This window comes from Sinohyriopsis cumingii, chromosome 2 (genome assembly GCF_028554795.1).
Source record: "Sinohyriopsis cumingii isolate HCF-2022 chromosome 2, ASM2855479v2, whole genome shotgun sequence".
Taxonomy (NCBI): domain Eukaryota; kingdom Metazoa; phylum Mollusca; class Bivalvia; order Unionida; family Unionidae; genus Sinohyriopsis; species Sinohyriopsis cumingii.
The window spans coordinates 3,384,006-3,406,954 of record NC_142962.1 but is presented as its reverse complement, the minus strand read 5'-3'; the positions used below and the strand labels follow the sequence as shown (position 1 = coordinate 3,406,954).

Genomic DNA, 22,949 nt, shown 5'->3' with positions numbered 1-22,949 from the left:
CTTGTCTGACTCCGACTGTCATTCTAAACCAGTCCACTATGCTGCCGTTGAAGTATACTGCACTGGTGGCCTTGTCATAGAGGTGCTCTATTACTGTGATGAGGTTGGCATTGATGTTGTACAGTCGCATGGTCGCCCACAAGGCTGCATGCCCTACCCTGTCAAATGCCTTCCTGAAATCCGTTAAGATGTGGTACAGATCTTGCTGGTGTTGGAGGTACTTCTCACACAATATCCTGAGGTTGAAGATCTGCTCTGTTGTGCTGCACCCTGCTCTGAAACCTGCCTGTCCCTTGGCAATGATCTTATCAGCCTGTGGCTTTAGTCTGTTTAGCAGTATCCTCAACATAACTTTGCTTGGATGGCCTATAAGACTGATTGTACGGTGGTTTTGACACTGTTGCAAGTTGCCTTTCTTGGAGAGGGTGATGACCAGTGACTGGGTCCAAGGTGATGGCCATAATCCTGTTTGCCAGATCTTGTTGCAGATGTTTTGAGGGCACTGATCATTGTTTCTCCACCAGCTTGGATCAGTTCTGCTGGGATGTTGTCCACTCCTGCTGACTTTTTCTTTTTCAGCGATCTCACTTTACATTACACAATTTTTTGAAAAAGAAGGCCGAATGTTCATACTAGTAACAGTCACCTCCATTTCAGTGCCCTTGCAAAACTCTTGAAATATCCAATGTAATGATAGTAAATTAAAAAGCACAAGATAATGAACAACTCCTAAATTTTGTGTACATATCTGTAATTCACCTCTAATGAGATTTCATACAAGACCTGCATCTATTATAGACTAATAAGTTTGATGCACGGCATGAGTATCTAGTCTCTGTCATGTTGATACAGATAGAACCCCTAAACTGCATGCAGTCAAGTCTATTAAGGATGCTCAAAAAAGTTGTCCATTAGAACAAGTTTCACTGTATTAAAAATATATCTGCAATATCTAATAGACTGAAGAGAGAAATTATAAAATAAGAGTTTATGGTATATGCATATATCATGCAGAAAAATTGTTTCTTCATAGTCTTACTCAAACATATCTGGAAAATTTGGTCGAACAAAGTGAGCTTCAATAGTCTGTCTGATGCACACAATATGAGAGATTCCATTTTGTTGAAGAGACTGCAGCTGGAAAAAAAAATGTAAGCCTTTCTATAAATGAAATATCTTTGACTTGTTCAAGTTATTATTAATATCTTTATATCTATTGTATCAAAATACTGTGCTAAAAACAAGCTTGTTCATAATTAACTGTAATTTTTAAACAAATATATATTAAAAGGAAAAAGCTGAGAGGAGTAGTTCTATCAGTGTTACTGCATATTTTCAAATGAAATACTCGGGCAATTTTTAAAGTGAACACCAACAACGTAAACATGCATAAGTTTTAAATAATCTATACAACAGTAATGAACAGTTAAACAAAGAAATATGATGGTTTTGTAAGAAGACTCTCCTATTCTACCAATTTCATTTAACATATACATGCATCATATAAAATTTAACTATCATAAAAACAAGCTGCTGATTTCACAAAAGTGAGAGAAAAAAAATGAAGTATTATTCTACTCAATTCTCTCTGCTTGAATATTTACAAGTTTAACTTTACACAAGTAATGCACTCAAATTAATACAATTCCATGAATAGGTTTTCATTCTTCTCTGTGTGAATCAAATTTATTACATTTATAATGAGACTATGAATGTACTGCATTTAATAAACTTTTTTTCTCATTTTTTTTAATTGCTGAATTATTATGCATATTTATTAGGACTGATTTTATGCTCTGTAGTTCAAGTGGACAGAAAACCTTTAAAATGTGATTCATATATACTCACGTTTAAGTCAAATCAAACTGTAAATAACAAAGATCCTGATCTGCCGTAGCATAATGTGCCTTCAAATCAGGGTCTACTTTGTTTGTTCTAGTGATTACTCCTAATAAAATGCACAGACCCAGATCTGCCAGTTCATTATGCAATGGCAGATCTGGGCCTGTGCAGTTTGCAGTTGGAGCCATCTTATATGCAAGTGTATATGGTAAATTGATGGAGTAATTACTATAATTTATTGAAATCAGTCAGCACTCATTTCAAAATCACCTGTATCAGATAGTGGACAAATAGAAAAGATGACTTCAGCTTGTGACAAAATTTTCATCAATAGCAACAAAATAATTTAATTAATTATAGCTATGTGTATACAAACTGTACTGCATTATTTGCATTCTAAAAACATTAACAGGGTGTGAAAATGTGAATACAGTCCACAGTTTAAAATGGACACAACACCAAATTTGCTGCATGTTATTCTTGTTTTATTTCCTTTCCTACAGCATGTTATATGACCATGATTTTATGACAAGGTCAAAGATTCAGCAGAAAATCCATCATGTGCATTTAGGTGTATGAATAGCTTTTGGTCAATTTATGAAATAGGCACTTAATTTCATAGTTACTCATCTTGATCAGCTCATTTGTCATCATCATGTGGATATGCAAATCAGTGGACAAAATAATCCAGAGAATAAAACTCTTGTAAAATCTACCGATACAAATATCTACAACACTCTTCCACATGACCTTCGACTGTACCATCATATTGTGGTCCAACAGAAACCATGTATTTTTTCCATTTAGTTCATAGTTAATTCTTAACTAGCAATTTGTTTCTTAACAGTCTGTAACAAAACCTAGCTACTTGAACATATCTAAACAACCAGTTAAATCTTCTGATAGGCATGTACATTTGTCATAAACAGAAAAACATAAATAAAAAAATTAACAGTGCATCTCCCCTATCACTTCTGTAAAACATTCTAGCCAATACAAGTTTTTCCTCACCTTCTCAAATAGTATACTTTAAGGTCAACATACCTTAGACTTCATAGCAGCTGCGTAAGGCCCAAGATAAATTCCTGGGAGAATTTCCTGAAAATAAAATAAAATTTGCAACATCATATGCCTGTCATAGATGTCTTACTGTTAAAGGCATTATAAGCTTGTCATATATATCTGACAATTAGAGGCATTATAAGTCTGTCATATATGACTGACAATTAGATGCATTATAAGCCTGTCATTAAAAGCTTGTCATATATGTCTTACAGTTACAGGCATTTTAAGCCTGTCATATATGACTGACAATTAGAGGCATTACAAGCCTGTCATTAAAAGCCTGTCATATATGTCTTACAGTTACAGGCATTTTAAGCCTGTCATATATGTCTGACAATTAGAGGCATTACAAGCCTGTCATATATGACTGACAATTAGATGCATTATAAGCCTGTCATTTATGTCTTACAGTTACAGGCATTTTAAGCCTGTCATATATGACTGACAATTAGAAGCATTATAAGCCTGTCATATACGTCTGACAATTAGAGGCATTATAAGCATGTCATTAAAAGCCTGTCATATATGTCTTACAGTTACAGGTATTTTAAGAGAATTTTGTCCAATAGAGATTGTGTCCGGGGGGGATTCTGTCTATACCCCCACCCCACCCGACAGTTAGAGGCATTGTAAGCCAGTTTTATATATCTGACTGTAATATGACTCTTACTTTGGATTCAATAAAAATGAAGTATTTATGAAAGTGAGCATCCTGGACTTAACTTTTAAAACCAAAGGAGGCCAGAACATAAAAAATTAAAGAGCCAATTTCATGAAGGGCCAGAAATAAAGTTCTTGAAGCTGGGATTCTCATTAATGCGAGTTCAAAACGGTCCAACAGGAAGAAAAAATTGACATTTGAGATGTATTCATGGACAAAATAAATCATTCTTCAAAAACAATTTATTTCACTGTGATTTCTCCAGGATTTTGATGCCAAAGGAAAATTTCTCCTACACCATTTCAGTAAAGGGATGGGGGACATTTTTAAAGGAGAGCAGTTTTAATGGAGAACAGTATATATCAACAGACTATCCTATACTATGTTTCACGAAACATTTGTGTGATAAAAAACTTTTAATAAATAAAGATAAAACTTAACTGTGTATTTTTATCATCACCACAAGGGCAGCAATCATGGTTTACAAGAATGGCACTATGTTACACATCATGGTTTACAAGAACGGCACTATGTTATACATCATGGTTTACAAGAATGGCATTAAAACTGCATAACAGAGAGGAAGACATTGTTTTGATAAAGGAAGACATTATTTAGATAAAGGTAGGCATTATTTAGATACAGGAAGGCTTTGTTTTGATAAAGGAAGGCACTGTTTGGATCAAGGAAGACAGTTTAGATGAAAGAAGGCAATGTTCAGATCAAGGAAGGCAATGTTTAGATGAAGGAAGGCGCTGTTTAGATAAAGGAAGGCATTATTTAGATAAAGGGAGGTATACAGGAAGGCTTTGTTTTGATAAAGGAAGGCACTGTTTGGATCAAGGAAGGCAGTTTAGATGAAAGAAGGCAATGTTTAGATCAAGGAAGGCAATGTTTAGATCAAGGAAGTCAATGTTTAGATAAAGGAAGGCATTATTTAGATAAAGGAAGGCATTGTTTTAATAAAGGTACATCATGAAACTCGATTCATGAGGAATGCATAGTTTAGATAAAGGTATAATTTGAGAATCGATGTGCAGACATTTCTTACCTAGCATGTATTCCAGTCACACAGTCAGAATAACAAAAGAGTGGCAATAGGTCAAATTCAAAAGCATGGTGATCTTACCATAGGAGGAGAGTGTCAAATCAATTTGTTTGCTTAAAAGTGTAAAAAGCAGTCATAGTCAAAACATTTTGTACCAGTAATGCAGGTATCATCATCTTTTATTGCATCATGCTCCATTTTATTCTACATTAAATGCTTTTCTTGACTTTTCCCGTTTGATAGGATAAATATGTAAATTGCTATTTTTAAACTTTTAATCAAAAAGCTATCTCTGATAAAAACTCACATAAGAGTGACATGCCTTTTCATTAGAATCAGGGCTCATTCCATATTTAAAAACATGAGTAAAGACAACTGAATTTTCAGTTTATTTATTACTAACAGTTGCCCCAAAAATTTTTTCTCATTCCATATTTATCACAGGCTTCTCATAAAAAAAATATCTTTTGATCTCAGTCAGTTAAGCAACTGGTTAATCCTGGCATTATTTTGAAGTGTGAACAGCTATTTCTAAGCCTAACTATAAAAGTTGACCTGACAAAGATTCATCTCTGTTTCACAGTCTTTATTAGAGATCTCGCTAGGATTTTAAAACTAGAAGTCCAGGACACCCATTTTGGTAAAAATAGGAGTCCCACCATCAAAAGTTGCAGTCCCTTCTTTCCTACAGAATCAACATGAACATGAGTGCATCTATTTTTAGATGGAGAGGTTTTCATAATGTAATCACTCACTATAATATAGCTTCATTACAAATAGTCCATTGACAGGATCGCAAATTTTTGTTTTATTTATTTGTATACGTATTTGTAGTAATTTTCGGCAAATAAATAGTATCTGATGTGCTGTTTTTGTCCCATATTTTCGCAAATACTTGTCAATTCAGAAAACAGGTTAGACCTTAAAGCGCATCTCGCGAATTCTACAATAAGCACTGTCCCATATGTTTCTGACTTACATAATTTGCATTTTAAAGTTAAATCTTTAATAAAATAATACCTAGGCTTTGGTTTCAGTGATCTGCATATTTTTTTTCTGAATATATTTGCCTGATAATTTAAGAAAATAGACAATCTAATGAACTGGTACATCCCAGACTTAGCAAAGTCCACCATTATTTCCCATTAGGCCTACTGGTTCACTTACAGTTTCAAACTAATTTTATGATGAAATAGTGTATAAGAGGCAGTTAATATATATCCAAATCACCGATTCTGATCTTAAAACACAAGTTTGTATGTTTCATCATCAAAGGATATCATGCAGGAAATTGATAGTTGCTACCTTACTTGGAAAAGGGTTAATGGTCAATCAGCTATCAAAACATAATGCTTGTGAATGGGCAAGATTTTGTTTGTCAACGTAATTGATATAAAAATTATGCCTATCTACAGATGCCTTGATGAATACATTTTGCTACAACAACCGGGCTAAGGTGAGGGGCATTTAAAAAAAATATGGTATGGTCAATCAATGTACCTCTTAAATAATCACAGGGCGAAGTCATTTTCACTTTCCTAATAGAAAAAGGTGAAGTTTACATTTTTAGGCGACTTGTCACCCACTTACGAATGGCATTTTGTCTAAGTCTCAACATGTCTTGATTCTGAGGCCACGTGCACTGCTTATTCTGCTACATTCGGAAATGAACACAACAACAAAAGCTAAAGTTGTTTATTTTATGTACTTGTATAAATGACCACATGTACATCTCTGGGTCTTTCTGTCTCTGAATTCAATCACCGTAAATATCAGTACATTTTCATACCCTGCCACCAGTCAAAGCCTTTGAACTTGCCGCCCAGCTATTGCATCATGTTGTTTTTTATGTACTCTTATAAAATGGCAACATGTACATCAGGGGGTCTTTCAGTCACTGAATTCTGTCATTCTAAATATCAGTACAGCTAATTCATCAACACATTTTGCCACAAAGCAGGTGGCTGAAGCAGGACTGGCAAGTCTTTGATTTTTCCGCACACCTATTATCTATTACATGCGCTCACGCCTCAGTGATTTTCTGCACCATCCAAATATGCATAATTAAGCATTACAGAGATCGCTGTTAATGTAACCATTACTAAGAAGTAAATATAGTGCTTTGTCATGGCACACATAACAAAACTATGGTCAGAAATCTTGTTTCAAAATCAGTGACAATTTTTAATCTATAGGATGGATTAAAGCGGGCAGAATAATTGTGCATTTTACTAAGTCTGCTGATGTCATAATATGTGTAATAATAATAATAATAATAATGGTATTTGGTACATGGTATTTACTCAAAAACAAAGTTTGAATGGTGAACCTGCACTCACAGGTCACCTATGAACAGTGACCATTTGCGTCTTTTCATATAGACAACTCTTATTGACAGGTCTGACTGTACAGTTATAAGATAAACTTGCCTGCATATCCCTGCGCATATTGTATGACCAGTCCTGAAAAAAAAGCAGAAACAATTGAAAAGTAATATATTACTAAAAAGTACTGAATGTGCATTAAAACACCTTATGGGACATATGCAGTGAACTACTGAAGAACACTACTTTACTTTATAGGGGCCCCGAGTGGCCGAGTGGTCTAAAGCGCACTCCGTTACGGATCATTGCCAGCTCACCTCTGTCTGCATAGGTTCAAGTCTTGGATTCAGCCAATGTGGGTATGTGAGAAAGCCTGCCAGTAGCTTCTTGTGGATCAGTGGATCGTGTGCTGAAAAATGGCGTTAAACCCTACAACTTCACTTTATATTGAAACTTGGCCAATGTATAAAACTGAAATGAAGTGCAGAAAAGTAAAACCTATGTTGCCACTAAATAACATCTGGTAATAACCAAAATTATGTCAATAAATCTAAATTTTGCTGGCAATGACAACATATCACTTTTCTACTATTGACAAACAAGGAAACATCAATAGATGCTTCCCAATAAGGTCACTAGCAGACGATATTCTGCCCATTTTAAATGGACTACGGGCAGCCTGGTAGTTTCTCTTACATGCGATCACCAAAATTTACCATTTTTAACAAGGCACACTGAAGCAAAATCAGCTTATAAATCATAAATATAGAGATTCAATGAATTTATTTCAATTTCCAAATGCCATATAAAGTCAATAGTCAATATGCCAGCTGACCACAAATATGGTGGCTGATGACATCATTTGAGAACTATCTATAATCAAAATAGAATATTTTCTCAGATTTAGTAACCATCAAGAAATATAGCAGCCAATGGCTACTAATAATGGAATCATAGAAAATCTTTGATGATACTGATATATATATATCAGTTTTTTTATTTATGTCTGATATGCCTGAGAATCTACATCTACAGTGGTATATCCTGATACACCTCCTAAAAAAGTATTTCAGAAGGCTCACAACTGATAAATTCAGTTTCTTAGATTGATCTTTGTATCCATATGGTATTCTAAGTCTAATCCCTCTGCTATCAATCCACTGCTTGAAATCTTTCCAAACACTTCTTTTAAATGCAATTCTTTTAGAACCAACCCCAAATCAGTTGAGGCACTGATGAACTCCAATTTATTCTGATGTTACATGCATAAAGAGAATTAAATATAAGTAACCAGCATGGGACAACTGTTTATGTGCAGGAAATGGTGCAGACCTTCTACTTATAAGATATGTGGATAAATAAAGTGAGGACTGGTAGAAGTTCTCACCATAAGTGTTAAGTATAGAAGGAATATTTTGCATAATTCCCATTTGTTCAACATAGAACTGTTTCACCTGATGTTCCAAAGCCAAACTTATTATTAATTTCGTACAAACTGGTGTGCCAGAAGAACATACAAAGATGATTTTTTAAATTAGTTTTTATTGTTTTAATGCTTGTTGAATGGTTTAGACAGTATATAGTCACAAAATGAACACGCAAAGGGTACATTTTTTTACACTATAAATAGGCTCAAGTTGTCGATGCTGTAAATATCTTAACTGACAAACGGTCATCAGTTTTAAAATATGTTCAACCTTATATTCATTATGTTTTTACATTTATTTAAATTTTGTAATGGGACTTTGTCTGATGAAATAATGATTAAAAGTCGCATCACTATCAGACAAATGCAAAGTTTCGATATGACAATTTTTTTTATTACATTGACGAGCGTAGCAAAGTAAAGTTCTACACGCACACTTCTAGTGGGTTCTTAAATTCAAAATGCATTGATAAAATTTGATAGGATCAATGTTTTCAAAATAAAAAACAAAAAAATGCAAAGTCTGAAACTGATAAATTATTCTGCAGGTATATGATATTGAAACGTTAGTTCTAAGTGAAAGATGGCAGCATTCCCTGGTCCATTCTGCAAGGAGCTAAATATAACATCACAGGATTTAGAAGATGAAACCAACTTTAAATCCTATTCATAAAATTAAGTCTTGCAACATTGTTTCAATGACAATTATGAATAAACATTGCATTTGATTTGTTTTTGAAGTTGTTTTACATACAAATGAACTATTTACAGGGATGGTCCTGGCTTTTAAAAAGCTGTCGCCAAAAAAATCGCCAACCTCAATATTTTGTCGCCAATTTTCAAAAAGTGTCGCCAAAAAAAGGAGTGTACATTTTTCCAAGTATTAATTTAGTCTATTAATGTAACAGGCAATGAAAATTACAAAAGATGGATTAGTTAATACTTTAATTACAACAAGCATTAACAAAATGTTACAAAGTGTTACATGAAGATCCGTCGCGATTTTAGGGCTGCCCACTTGTTGAATGCAGTTTCAAAGTCTAATTTTTCACATCTGTACATGCTAATTCTCATTAAATTCTCGAGAGATGAGATGCAGAGCTTATTTCTGATGTCAGTTTTTATGAGGTTCATCTTACTGAATCCACGTTCACAGTCCTCAGTGCTGACATGTGACACCAGTAGCCTCTCAGCAGCCCCCCCCCCCCCTTTTATGGCTAGCTTCACAAAGCTTGTAGCGAATTGCTTCCTAAATCCCAAGAATGATCACTGAATGCTGTATAAATTTTCTCGGCAAGAAAAAAAGGATCTCCATTCCCACGAATGAAACTTACACGAGTCAACACCTGGCAATATTGGACCGTATATATAAGCGTAAATTCACACCCAATTTAGGGATTCTTTCACTCCTGTATTTTGAGAAATAAATAATTATTATTATGCAAAACTGGCTTTTTTTTGCTATTTCTTGTTGCGGAGTTTAAGTCTCTGCAGCCGTAACACGGGACTGATGGCAAAAGGAAAAGATCAATGAGTAAAATGCTGCACTGGCGACAGATATAATTGTGATTGAGATTTTTTCCATTTGCTTTGTATTTATACACAGTAGTCGGTACTTCAAAGGTTATCAGTTTTCTATGAAGGTTCAGCAAAACTATTGTATTGTTATATGTATAAAAAAAACAGAAGGATTAGCCATACAATTAATTGTATCTGTTCTATTCGCGTCTTCAGAAGTCAGTCAGTTGTAGGTATAGTGCGGTAGCATGATTGACTGTATCGCAGCATACAGTACTCAGCCCAGATGTCAGCATAAGCAGATTATGATGTAACAATGCACTGTAAAGATAGGGTTGTCAATAAGAACAAAGGATCGTTTGTGTAACAGACTGATTCCAATGCATTGCTTAGTCAAGTTTGTGGCTTCCTTTTGTTCTGGCTTTAAATTTATTCAGTCCAAATCCATGATTGTATGTACAAATTAAATAACCAAAAAGTATGTCGCCAAAAAAATCGCCAGATGGGATATTTTTGTCGCCAATAAGGAAAAAAAATCGCAATTTGCGACATTGGCGAAGCCCAGGACGATCCCTGATTTATAATGTGAAAATTTGTATTAAGTTAAATGTCATAAAAGCTGAAGTGTTTATATGCTTTTCAATTATATGCTTTCATTTCTATTTCATTATTCCACCAGACTCACAATTCATAAGCAAATCAATGAAGCCGCTAAGAAGAATGACACAAATATAGACCATGCAGCGAAATCAGCCCACTACACAACTAAGATCATGGAAAGTTCCAGCTGCAAAGAGCTCTTCAAGATTACTAACAAGCTAATGTCAAGGAACAAATCTACACCACTTCCAACTACCTTCTCTCCAGTCGACCTTCCGGACATGTTTGCAAATTTCTTCCGTGACAAAGTACAAACCATTAAAGACAAGCTTGACACCATAATTTCAATTGACTCGTCGTCACCATACAGTTGGGATACAGAATTTGAGCAGCAACCATTAGCAGCATTTGAACCTGTCTCTATGGATTTCGTACGTACAATCGTGATGAAGAGTGCACCAAAGTCATGTGAACCTGATCCAATTCCAACATCACTGCTGATTGAGTGCTTAGGTCCAGTATTGCCTTCACTAACTGATGTTATTAATACCTCTCTCTCATCAGGGGAATTTCCATCATTTTTAAAAACTGTCATTATAAAGCCTCTGCTGAAGAAACCATCACTAGACCATAATGATCTAAAGAACTGCCTCCCAGTTTCTAATCTCCCATTCATATCAAAAATCTTAGGAAAGGTTGTTCTATCCCAGCTTGTGTCTCATCTGAATTCAAACACTCTTTTCAGCAATGTACAATCTGCATATCGCTCTTGGCAAAGTACTGAAACTACTCTTCTAAAAGTAGTTAATGACATTCTCTCTGCTTTGGATAGTGGAAAGGTTACAGCCCTCACCCTCCCTGATTTGTCTGCAGCATTTGACACAATAGACCATGTTATATTACTTCACCGTCTCCAGCATGTATTTGGCATTCATGATACAGCCTTATTGTGGTTCAAATCCAATTTGGTCAACAGGACACAAGTTGTGTCTGCAAATGGAATACACTCAAGCCCAGTTGATCTATGTTGTGGTGTTCCACAGGGGGTCTGTTCTTGGACATTTTCTCTTCATTCTATACACTATGTCGCTCTCAAGTGTCATAGATCATCATCCAGTGTCTCACCAATTGTATGCTGAGGACACCCAAATATACAAATCTAGCCACCCAACTGAAGTTGATGCTACCATCCAAGGTATAGAGAGGTGCATTTCTGATGTGAAATCATGGATGACATGTAACAAGCTGCAGGTGAATGATGATAAAACTGAGGCCATTCTGATTACAACACAAAGACTTTCTCATTCACATCCTTTGCCTCATACAATAAATATCAGCAACACAATCAATATGAAACCTAGGTGTTACTCTGCACTGTACTCTCACATTGTACCAACATGTCATCAACATATGCAAGGAGGCTGCATATCTTGAGCTGAGACACATCAGCTCCATTCACAAATATCCTTCAGTTGACGCCACTAAAACACTTGTGTGTACATTAGTACTTTCAAGACTGGGCTATTGTAACTCAATTCTGTTTGGTTCATCTCAATATCTACTCCAAAAACTTCAAAATGTTGAAAACTAGCTACTCGGATCATGCTTAGAGTACCACAATCAGAGCACACCTCCCCACTGCTCTGTACCCTACACTGGCTATCCATTCGATCCAGAATCAAACACAAAATTTGTTCTCTGTGCTACATTTCACTGTCGGACTCTAGTCCAACATACCTATCCAACCTCATCCATGTGTACACACCAGCAAGATACTTACACTCCTCTTCTGACAATCGTATACTCATTATTCCCACTATGAAAACAAAGTCATATGGACAGCATTCTTTTGCATACCAGGGCCCAGCAACATGGAATGAATTGCCAACTTAACTTAGACACAAAGTCACAGGGATCCCATTCAAGAGTGCTCTAAAAACGCACTTTTTTTGACTGCAAGAAAAAACTTAAAGACCTAATAATGTTTCCTACCTTAAATATTCTCAGCATGTTTTTTTTATGTTTTCTAATTTCATGGTGTTTGTGTTTGAAATCATATCCTTATATATGTAATTTGTTATTGGTGGTGTCTAATGTTGTAAAGCGCTTAAAGCTTCTAAGGGGCCCCGAGTGGCCGAGTGGTCTAATGCGCTCTCCGTTATGGATCACTGCCATCTCACCTCTGTCTGCGTAGGTTCGAGTCTCGGATTCGGCCAATGTGGATATGTGAGAAAGCTTGCCAGTAGCTTCTCGAGGGTCGGTGGTTCTTTCCGGCGTTTTCCCGGGTTCTTCCTCCACCATTAATACTGGCCACCATGTATAGCCTATCGTGTGCTGAAAAATGGCGTTAAACCCAACAACAACAACAACATAAAGCTTCTAAAGATTAGGCACTATACAAAGTCCTCATTACTATTATTATTATTATAAATGAAAATACTGAAGTTGTACAACATATTTAATGAGAGCAATGAATTCAGCAGGAAAAATGCAATCAGAACATCAAATTTTATAATAATATCTCAACAAAAAAGAAAGTGATACCATTTTTTATAGAAAGAACATTTTACTTCAGTTCCATGACTGCCACATCAACTGAATACATTTATATAAGACACAAATTCTAGAAATCTGTAAACATTTTGGAACTTAAAATCTGCGTAACTTTTATCTAATAGAGATATTTTTAAAAAGTAAACTGTTTTGGAATGCTGTTAAACAGATTAATATGAAAAAATCAAGTGTTTGCAGTTATTTCAATATCAGAAAAACGACTAGGGTTGCTAAGAATATACAAGTCAAATTTTGATTTCAATCTCTAATTACGTTTTCCACAAATACATAAAATTAAACTTTATATCGTGCTAAATGAATTTATTTTCTGTGGTTTCAAATATGAGCATATGAGAAGAAAAACAAACTGTTTAATTTAAAAAATCTAAGGCTTTCGCCTAGGAAATTATTCCAAAATGGAAATAATTACATGCAATAAGGGCAGTTCTAAACTTTGTTTAGAGATACCTTGCTTATTGTTAACATCTCCATGAAGTTGCTATGAACTAAGTTGTCACATAAATCCCTGCAACATTACAAAATTAAAAGTGTGACTTTATGTCCTGTAAATTTTTGTCCTACGTGTCTCATAATAGCTAAAATTAAAATTGTGACTTTTCGTCTTGCGACTACAGTGTATGTATGTCAGTTTTAAAACATTAAAACAATGCAATACATTCTCTGATGGATCTTGGAACGAAATAAACGCGCAACCATTAATTCTAAATTGACATGATACAAACCACCCCTTGTGCATCTTTAACGGGGACTGGTGGAAACTGTAAACTTGTCATTCGTTTCTATCTTTTTTCAACTTCCAAATCATCTTAAGGCAGTTTCCGTAGAGTAGCACCCTCTGGACAAAGCAGTCAGAGTCATTTTAGTACTTCTTCATTTTGTAAGTTATTGTTCAAGCGTCTCTATAATTGAGATCCCAATCGGTATACACTTGCCTTTATCAATGGCAACAAGCAGCTGATGAACGAGCATGAACACTATACAGAATTGTACCGTCAGACCAGGATAGCGGGGCATATCTTTATCTGTGTGAATAAAACTTCAACCCTGAGATGTTCTCTATTCATATTCAATATTGTATTCATGCAATTCAGGGGAGAAAACATAATAATTACGACAGAAAATATCAGAGAGCAGCAGAGATGATGAACAGACCGTTTGCTGTTATTAAAAATTTGTAGGGCATCTACAATGTACACTATGTACTAGAATTGTTCTAATTGTTAGGACGTAGGAAAATTTTACGACTTGTTTTGATTTGACCCAATTGCCTAACACATTATTGGCATTTTTTATTGTCCATTAGTACAACTAGACTAAATTTGACTAAGTACGGACTGGCGTTCTTGGGAGTGCATGACATCCATGGTTGGCTTGCCGAGTTCCTTGCCCTCTTGTCTCTCTCGGACATCGTATAGGTGGCGCTCACCAGATGATATGTACTTTTGAGAGAGTGACATATGTAAGGTGAAGTAGTTAGCATTTAAAACATGCACAGTGGAGAGAATGTTTGCATATCTATGCTACATTAATGTAATGTGGATGATATTTCTTTTGGATATTGTACTTTTGGAAATTTTACATGATTTAAGCACACTGCTATCTAAAATGACTGCTCCCTTGTGTTAAAAAATCAGCCTGAATTAGTCTAAAGTACACTATACATAGCAGCTATTAAAATAGGGAAAATGAATTTTGCCAGACTAGACAATATTAGCTTCTGAAAGTGCAATGAATGAATGACCAAATATATAAAATGTAAAAAAAGTTATCGGCTCTTTTTTTTACAATTTACCTCTGAAGTTCAGGAAGTGAAAATGACCAAGTAGAGCTAGAACTTTTTTGAAAGGTAAACATTTGAAGTAAGGCCAAGCTGTATACTCTATAACCCATAGTACACCCATCAATCATACGCCAAAATAAAGGGAATTAAAGGTTCTTTGCATTATACCTAAGATATACAAGGTCTTTTTTAAATAGCCAGTATAACCAGTGAGGAAAGCCGGGGAAATTCTTTTTCTTTAAAATCCTAACCCTATGGAAAATACGAAACTGTAGAGCGCCACCATAACAGCAGAGATAAGGGGCCCTGAGTGGTCTGACACGCTCTCCGTTACGGATCACTGCCATCTCACCTCTGCGTGGGTTCGAGTCTCAGATTCGGCCAATGTGGGTATGTGAGAAAGCTTGCCAGTAGCTTCTCGTGGGTCGCTGGTTCTTTCTGGGGGTTTTCCCGGGTTCTTCCTTCACCATTAATACTGGCCGCCGTGTATAGCCTATCGTGTGCTGAAAAATGGCGTTAAACCCTACAACAACAACGACAGAGACGTAAAGCTAGGTGTCCCAATGTGACATCACCATTGCGACCAATTGCAATGGGCGTAACCTGGGGCGGATTAAGGCTCACTGGTGCCCTAAGCACTGACAAATCTTGGTGCCCCCCTCCTTTCCACGTACACCTGGGAAGATAACCCTAGGGTGCACCATGATCAAGAAACAGAACATTATGATCAATTTGCACTAGTTTTATCAATTTTTTTTACAAATCTTCATTCGTTTTTTTTTTTTGTCTTTTCACCCTTTTCTCAACTTTGTGATGCCCCCTTTGGCCCTGGTGCCATAAGCACGTGCTTTGTCTGCTTAATGTTTAATACGCCCCTGGGCGTAACATACTGCTTGGGTCCACAGGCGCTCGACACGAGCTTGATGTTAAGAAAAAAACAAACAACCATCTAAAGGAACAAATCATACAGAGTGACAAAAATACCTTAGATTACCCCCATAACCCGTTTTGACATAGGACCCTCTCTATCATAATATATATTAATATAATAATATATATTATGATAGAGAGGGTCCTATGTGAGAACGGGTCATGCAGGTAATCTAAGGTATTTTTGTCACTGTATGATTTTTCCCTTTAGATGATTGTTTTTTTTTTTCTTAGCATCAAACTCGCGTCGAGCACCTGTGCTTGGGTCAACACCTAGTACAGTCAATAACGGACTGAGATCAACTTGTCTTAACATAAGTGTGTGTTGGGTCCATTCCCACTCGTGAAAGCCCTTCATTCAGGTCGTTGGGGACATATAGTCCTATGACCTGACGGCTAAATTAGCAGTGCTCCTTGAGCACATAAACGCATGTGGGACGTGGCATTAATTCCTTCCCCCATGAACATTTATCATCCCAATGTGCGGGAATAAACCCGTTGCACATGCCCTTTTGGGTGCACGCGACCTAAATCCAAGTAATCAATCAATCAAAAACCTTTTGCTGAAACGTCATTTTGGAAAAAATAAAACCTCATACGAAAAAAAATAAATATAAAAAACATAAGCGTAATAAAACCAAACCAAAACCTCTAACTTACCGAGAGTTTCTCTAATTGGGATTGTTTATTTTGTTACTTTATTTTTGTCGTCAGTGTTTTTCTAAATTTGTATATGTGTTTTCGCTTACCTACCAGACGTTTCATTGAGGTCGCACCCTCTCTGCTGCTATAATTAAATCATTATTATATGAATAATGGCATCAGCTATGGAGTCTTATACTGCTAAGTTATCTAGAAAAAGATTAGAAGCAGTCAAAAAGTGTTTAGCCTGTTCGTGATTCTCTTAGACAAAACTTCAAGAACGTAAAGAATCTCGGGTTGATTTTACAGAAGGTACAGAAAAATTATTTAAACTAATTGTCGAACCAACCAAGAAAATTGTTACAGCAACTGAAGCAACATAAAAAAGCTCTTGAAACATTGCCTGTTAATACTGCTAGCCGTCTTCAAGCAGTTAAACCACCACCCCAGTAACCTCCTCAACCACAACCTGAAGTTTAAGCCAAGAATTAAAACTAACGTTATGGATAAATTCACGCCTGAAGGTATTGCCGTTATCAAAGACCCAAACAAAATACTTGATGTTGCCGCGTATGGATATCATGATAGAGAAAAGTATGTAAAATGCGAATATATAAATACTGTAAAATATGTTGATTGGATTAGGAATGTATATCGCGTCGCTACTAATACTCAACAAATCAGATCTGAGGAAGATGTTAATAATTTTAACATTTTTAACTAGGCAGTAGATGAACGTCTTAGATGATCAAGGCTGGAAAGGAGACAAAAAGAAGAAGAAATGAAGTTGCAACTTGAAGAAGCTAAACAACCAAGGAAACAAAGAGAAAAAGAAATGAAGTCGAGAATTAAAGAGATTGAACGAGAAAGGAAACAGAGAGAAACAGAAGATTTGGAATTTGTTGAAATTAGACGAAGGAAGGAACTATGTTCTTCACCAAGTAAGAAAGAACCAAAATGGAAATCAGTCTAAGGAAAATGGGAAGCAGATATAAAAGTAAGTGAGGAAGAAGGAAGTGGTTTTTCTACTCAAGGAAGTGGTTTAAGAACTTGTCCTGACAGTGTTCTTGCCGATATTGACCGATTAGAAAATCTGATCAGAGGAAAACGTGCAGGAAATAATTCTTCAGAAATTATTAATGAGTTATCTGATATTTGTCGAAGGTTGTTTACAGGAGGTGTTATGGATCACAACATTTATCATTCTTTTATTAATTAAATCACTGATGATTATCACAGCGACTGAAACAAATAATTAATCAGCATGTAAATTAACAATGATTATACACACTGCTCAACGTGGGCCTGTAATAGGGTAGTAAATTCACGATTGCCAACTTACAAAGCGATTTACGGAGATGGACTCGGTGATGTTGTTATGGGTTTATTCAGAAGGATGGCGCCAAAAGTAATACCGATTGCAGAACAATTAAGGATGAAGGCTATTGATAAAGGTATTAGTGCTATTGGTAATGTTACCAGTAAAGCTTTTTCATCGATCAAAGAACGATTAACTCGATTATTAAGAAGAAAACTACAACCAGTAAAATTACCCAGTGCCGAAGTTATGCCTGCAAATATCAGTAAAATAATAAATCAAGCTGTAAATCATAAATATACAGAGTTGGCTGATATACCACAGTCACAAAAAGAAAAAATATAACAGCAAGTTTAAAAGCAGGAAGTGGTCTGCGTGTTAGACGATAACAATTATAATAAAATGTTCAAACGTGTATCTGATTCAGCATTTGACATGGATGCGCCAGTTCTCAGAGATGAATCCGTACACGATTATCAGCATTATTCTTATGACGCACGACAACCAGATCAGCGTGGTCAAATTGAATTACAAGTTCAAGATACAAGCATATATTTCTTACCTGCTGAAGAGTCTACTGAAGTAGAACGGGAACTTTTGAAAGTTGATAATACAGAATATAATGCCAATGATAGAATCAGTTTCGTTAATAACGGCATCATAGCGTTGTTTGACAGTGCTACATACATGATTGATGGAAAAAATATTGAAAATATTCAAAAAGACGTCGATATTGGTATCAAGATATGCTGATGATTATACAAGATCAGCTGGCCCGTCAATGATGTTTGCTAAAGACACTTCTGACATTCCTGACAAAAGATAGTATAATATAGGACAACCAAGAAAGTCTAACAACACCGGTGATGTTGATTCACAAAATGTAATGACCAACGTTAATGCACGTTTCAACTTGGGTTTTACAACATGTCAATCAATGTTAAAAGGTGATAGAAGATTTTCATCCGTAATTCCACTGTCACATATTTTTGGATTTTGCAGAAATGTTAGAAAGGCTATTTTTGGGGCCAAGCATACAGTTGCACTTGTAAGAAAGACTACTGACGATGATGCTATTTGGCGAGAAGGTGTTGGCATTGATGCTGGTAAAGCATTACTAACAAAACTTTCGTTGTGGATGCCAATAATGACTCCAACGATTGCCAAAGAACAAAAACTTGCTCTCTTTTATGGAACAAGGTGGTAAATAATTATTATCATAGTTAACAACAACTACAGACAGTGTTCAAAGTACCGATCACGGTTTATTCACGTGGCATATATCATCTCAGCAAGGTGTTTCTGTCCCAAGGCATATTTTCATTGTTTTTCAAAATACTGAACGAGTAAAATCGCAAGAAGAAAATCCAATGATATTTGACAAGCTTTCTGAAGTTTCACTGAAGATTAATGGACATCAAGAAGATATATTATTAAAGTTTTAATTAAATCTTGTAGCACGTGCATATCGTCGGTTATTGACATTTATGGGACGTGATCAAAATATAGATACTGGTTTACAAATCTGTATCTGATTTATTAATTTTCGCCTGGACATCTTGATTTATCTTGAGAATCTGTCGTTGATATTCACTTCCGAGCTCGAGTAAATAGAGATGCTAGAGCTGTTCCGAATTACAGAGCAGTTGCTTTTATAGTCAGTGACAAATCAATGTTACTTGAAGGTGTTGGTGGACGAATGAGAGTTATTGATGTTCCCGTAGAAAACATCTAATTAAATCACTCATGATATTTATAAATATCATATCATCATGCTAGTGTCAGTCTGACTCTCGGTCAGATTAAAAGCTTCAATCAAGTTCAGCAAAGAACTATGGAATAAAAATAGCACTAAAAAAGCCCAATTGCAGGTGGTCCGAATAAATTATCGCTGACTGAACGTCAATTTGAACATCTCAATAGTGCCAAACAATCTGGATTAGGAGTTAAAACTCAATATTTCTGCTGACACTATTAAAATTCAATTAAAAAAGGTGGTATATTTCCACTTTTTGCAGCTTTACTGGCATTAATAGCCTCTAAAGCTCCAACCATTGCAAAAACACCTGCACTTGATATTGTAAGCGCTGTTGCTGGACATGTTGGTAAAAAGCTAACTGAAAAAATAACAGGAGGGAGAATAAAAAATGGGAAGGGGTCTAAGATTATCAGGAATCCCCTATCGATACGGAAAGGTCTGAGACTTCCAGAAACAATTCGTTAATCCATCCAATGTTAAATTATGATATAATTGATGCTGCTAAAATTAAATATAAAAGATTTTAGAGGAGTTTTTATGCGCGATCAAATACCAAAACAACCAAATAATATTAAAACTGAAATTATTAATCTTGATAATAGTTCTGGGCCTGGTACTCATTGGGTTGCATACGCGTTTGATCCGTGAGGCTCTATTTATTCAGATTCATATGGGCTTCCTCCGCCAATAGAATTTTTAAAATACGCCAGAAACATTTATTTTGGTATTCAACATTACTAACACAAACACTAACTGATCAGCCGATATGTTGTCGTGAAGTGTGTGATTAGGATATTTTAAATTAGCTTTAACAATTTTTCAGTCACATCGCTACAATGTCTGCAGTGTGGCAGTTTATGGTGACATCTAGCACTGGGGCATCATGCCACAGACACGTAGCATGATGGCCAACCCAGTCACATTATCCTGACACTAGGCCGACCAGTCCTAACACTAACCTCTTAATTCTGAGCGCCAAGAGAGGTAGCTGTTAGTACCATTTTTGTAAGTCTTTGGTATGACTGGGCTGGGGATTGAACCGATGACATCCCACTTCCGAGGCGGACGCTCTAACCACTAGGCCACGGGAGTGGTTTTCTCGTGAAGTAATTAATGTATTAAATGCTATATCTTCATCAACATTATCACCTCATAAAGTCGTGCACGAGTATACAAGTAACCGTTAATAGTTTTAAACAGATCTTAAAGTATAATGGTTGATATTTACGAAAGATCTTCTATCAAATACAAGTCATAAAAGATGATATTGATTTGTCAAATTACGCGACTAAAGATAAACTCACTGATAGTGTGAATCTCTTTGGAGTTGATAAAGATGAAGTTATTTTTTCAGAATAAATACGGTGTTTTAAAGACGAATAATATCAAATGGAATAACATAATTCGTAGAGTTCTCGGTGCTACTATGGATAACATTCCAGTATTTACCAATGACGGAAAAATCAGAGACTCAAGTATGCCAATCGCAACTATTAGAAATGAAATTGCAAAAAGTGTTGCTAATCCTTTGCGATCTACAGGTGATATAATGACATGTGAACTCAGCATGAATAGAAATAAAATAATTCTTTTAAGAGATCCAACATCTGATGAAGATGCCGCAACAAAAAATATTTGTAGACAATAACTATAATACAGTAGATACTAAATTAAACACACGATACGAGCTGTGTATGACGTTCTTATAAGTATGTTCACAAATATTCTAAGAAATTTTAGAAAAATTAATGAAATTGCAGAGGGATTCTTTGGAAGTCCGTTGACTGTTGACGTAACACTCGTTGGTATTAACACAAAACTCGGCGATATTAAAACAGCTATGTCAGACATTGAAACGATTAATAAACGATTAGGTGTTATCAGAGATCCTAAATCATTTTCAGAGTTAATCACGATAGCGCAGAGTAATATTGATGATATTAGAAAAAGACTAGATGATGTTATAAATGGAATTTCTGATATCGTTAAAAAATTAATCTGATTAAAAGTCCCCACAAGCAGATTATCTGCTTGGTATATACAGTTGCGTCTGACCAAGCATTATGGTCACCACTCATTAAAACCATTAATCCTCGCGCTGAGGTTACCGTTATATACAGGCACTCAGTACTTGGTGTTGTAACATTTATAATATCTACCACGATTTAACGGCGTTATCCACTGACTCCACCAGTTGGATCTCCTGGATCTATGTTAGTGATATTAGATCAATACGATGAAGAAACATTTACTGTGAAACCCGAAGAAAAAACTCGGCTTGATTTATTATTGGTGCCTTGAATTAGTAGCAAACTACCCACCTAATTAAAATATAATGAGTATTCCCATCAACGTTCAACGTTCTAGATACAATCAAGCACGTGAATGGCAAACAAAATGAAAAAATATTATTGACGAATATACAGTAAAAGTAAAAAAAAATATCGCAGACAGGTAGTTATCGTTGTTATAATTGTGTATTCAGCATCTGCTGTTGTTGCTAAAGCCAGCGTATTATTATCAACAATAACGCTAGTGATAGTAACAGCAGTTGTAACAATTTGTATTTCAGCTGCGACAACAATTGCCGGTATGTATTCTTAATATCATTGCAAAAAGATATGCACGTACACAAACTCACAATTACATAATTATATAATAAAATTACATTCAGCGAGGTTAGCATACTCAAAATTATCCTCATTATTATCAGCAAGTCTTAGTGATGGAAAAATGTCAGATTTTGAGTTCAAGGAGATGATTAAAATCTACAAGGCAGCAGTGACTGTGATTGTATTAGATAGTCAGTATTTAAAAATGTCAACTCCGAACGATTCAACAGATTGTAATGAACACAGGTTGTTGGAATTCCAACAGGCAGTTATCAAATCAAACAAATCAATGATTAATTCCAGTGCAGAATATAATCTATAAACGAAAGAGAATCCAAAATAGCTATAACAGTTCACAAACCATCTTTATCATCTGCAGTTGAAATATATTCTCCAGATAACGTTGTAGATATTTATCAGTCATCAATAATGTCTGTTTTAGGTTGGCTTGAAATAGCACCTGAGTATAAGGGACAGACAGAACCAAAGTTAAATGAATTTCTAACAGACAAAATATATATATAACAACTTCACAATATCTAAAAGGATATCCGTGGAGATACTATGTACATTATAATTATCCTGCTTTAATTTGTTCTGATGGTGAAAGATTTCCTGAAATACTGGGGCAATTGTATACCCATAATGATAAACTTAATCGAATCATCGATGAAACATTTATCAAATCATTTTCCGACCCTATTAATTCTGAGTTTAAACAATCAACCAACAAACTACAAAATGTACTTTCCAGCATCATATAACATTACAATGATGATGTAAAACAACAAATCCTTGAAATAATACAACATTTAAATCATGTTATGTCAGATCTCAAATATATGAATGA

General features: G+C 35.4%; 1 protein-coding gene across 1 annotated transcript in view; it reads right to left on the bottom strand.

The window, feature by feature from the left end:
- The window catches only part of LOC149804252 (serine/threonine/tyrosine-interacting protein A-like), a 41,894-nt gene extending 27,990 nt beyond the window's left edge, over positions 1-13,904 (bottom strand). The window contains exons 1-4 of the mRNA XM_089938125.1: positions 13,781-13,904; positions 7,046-7,078; positions 2,887-2,940; positions 1,040-1,137 (exon numbers count right to left, since the gene is read on the bottom strand). Of these exons, the coding sequence (XP_089794251.1) occupies positions 1,040-1,137; positions 2,887-2,940; positions 7,046-7,078; positions 13,781-13,831 (236 nt within the window). The 5' untranslated portion in view covers positions 13,832-13,904. The remainder of the gene's footprint in view (positions 1-1,039; positions 1,138-2,886; positions 2,941-7,045; positions 7,079-13,780) is intronic.
- Between the last annotated feature and the right edge of the window lie 9,045 nt (positions 13,905-22,949).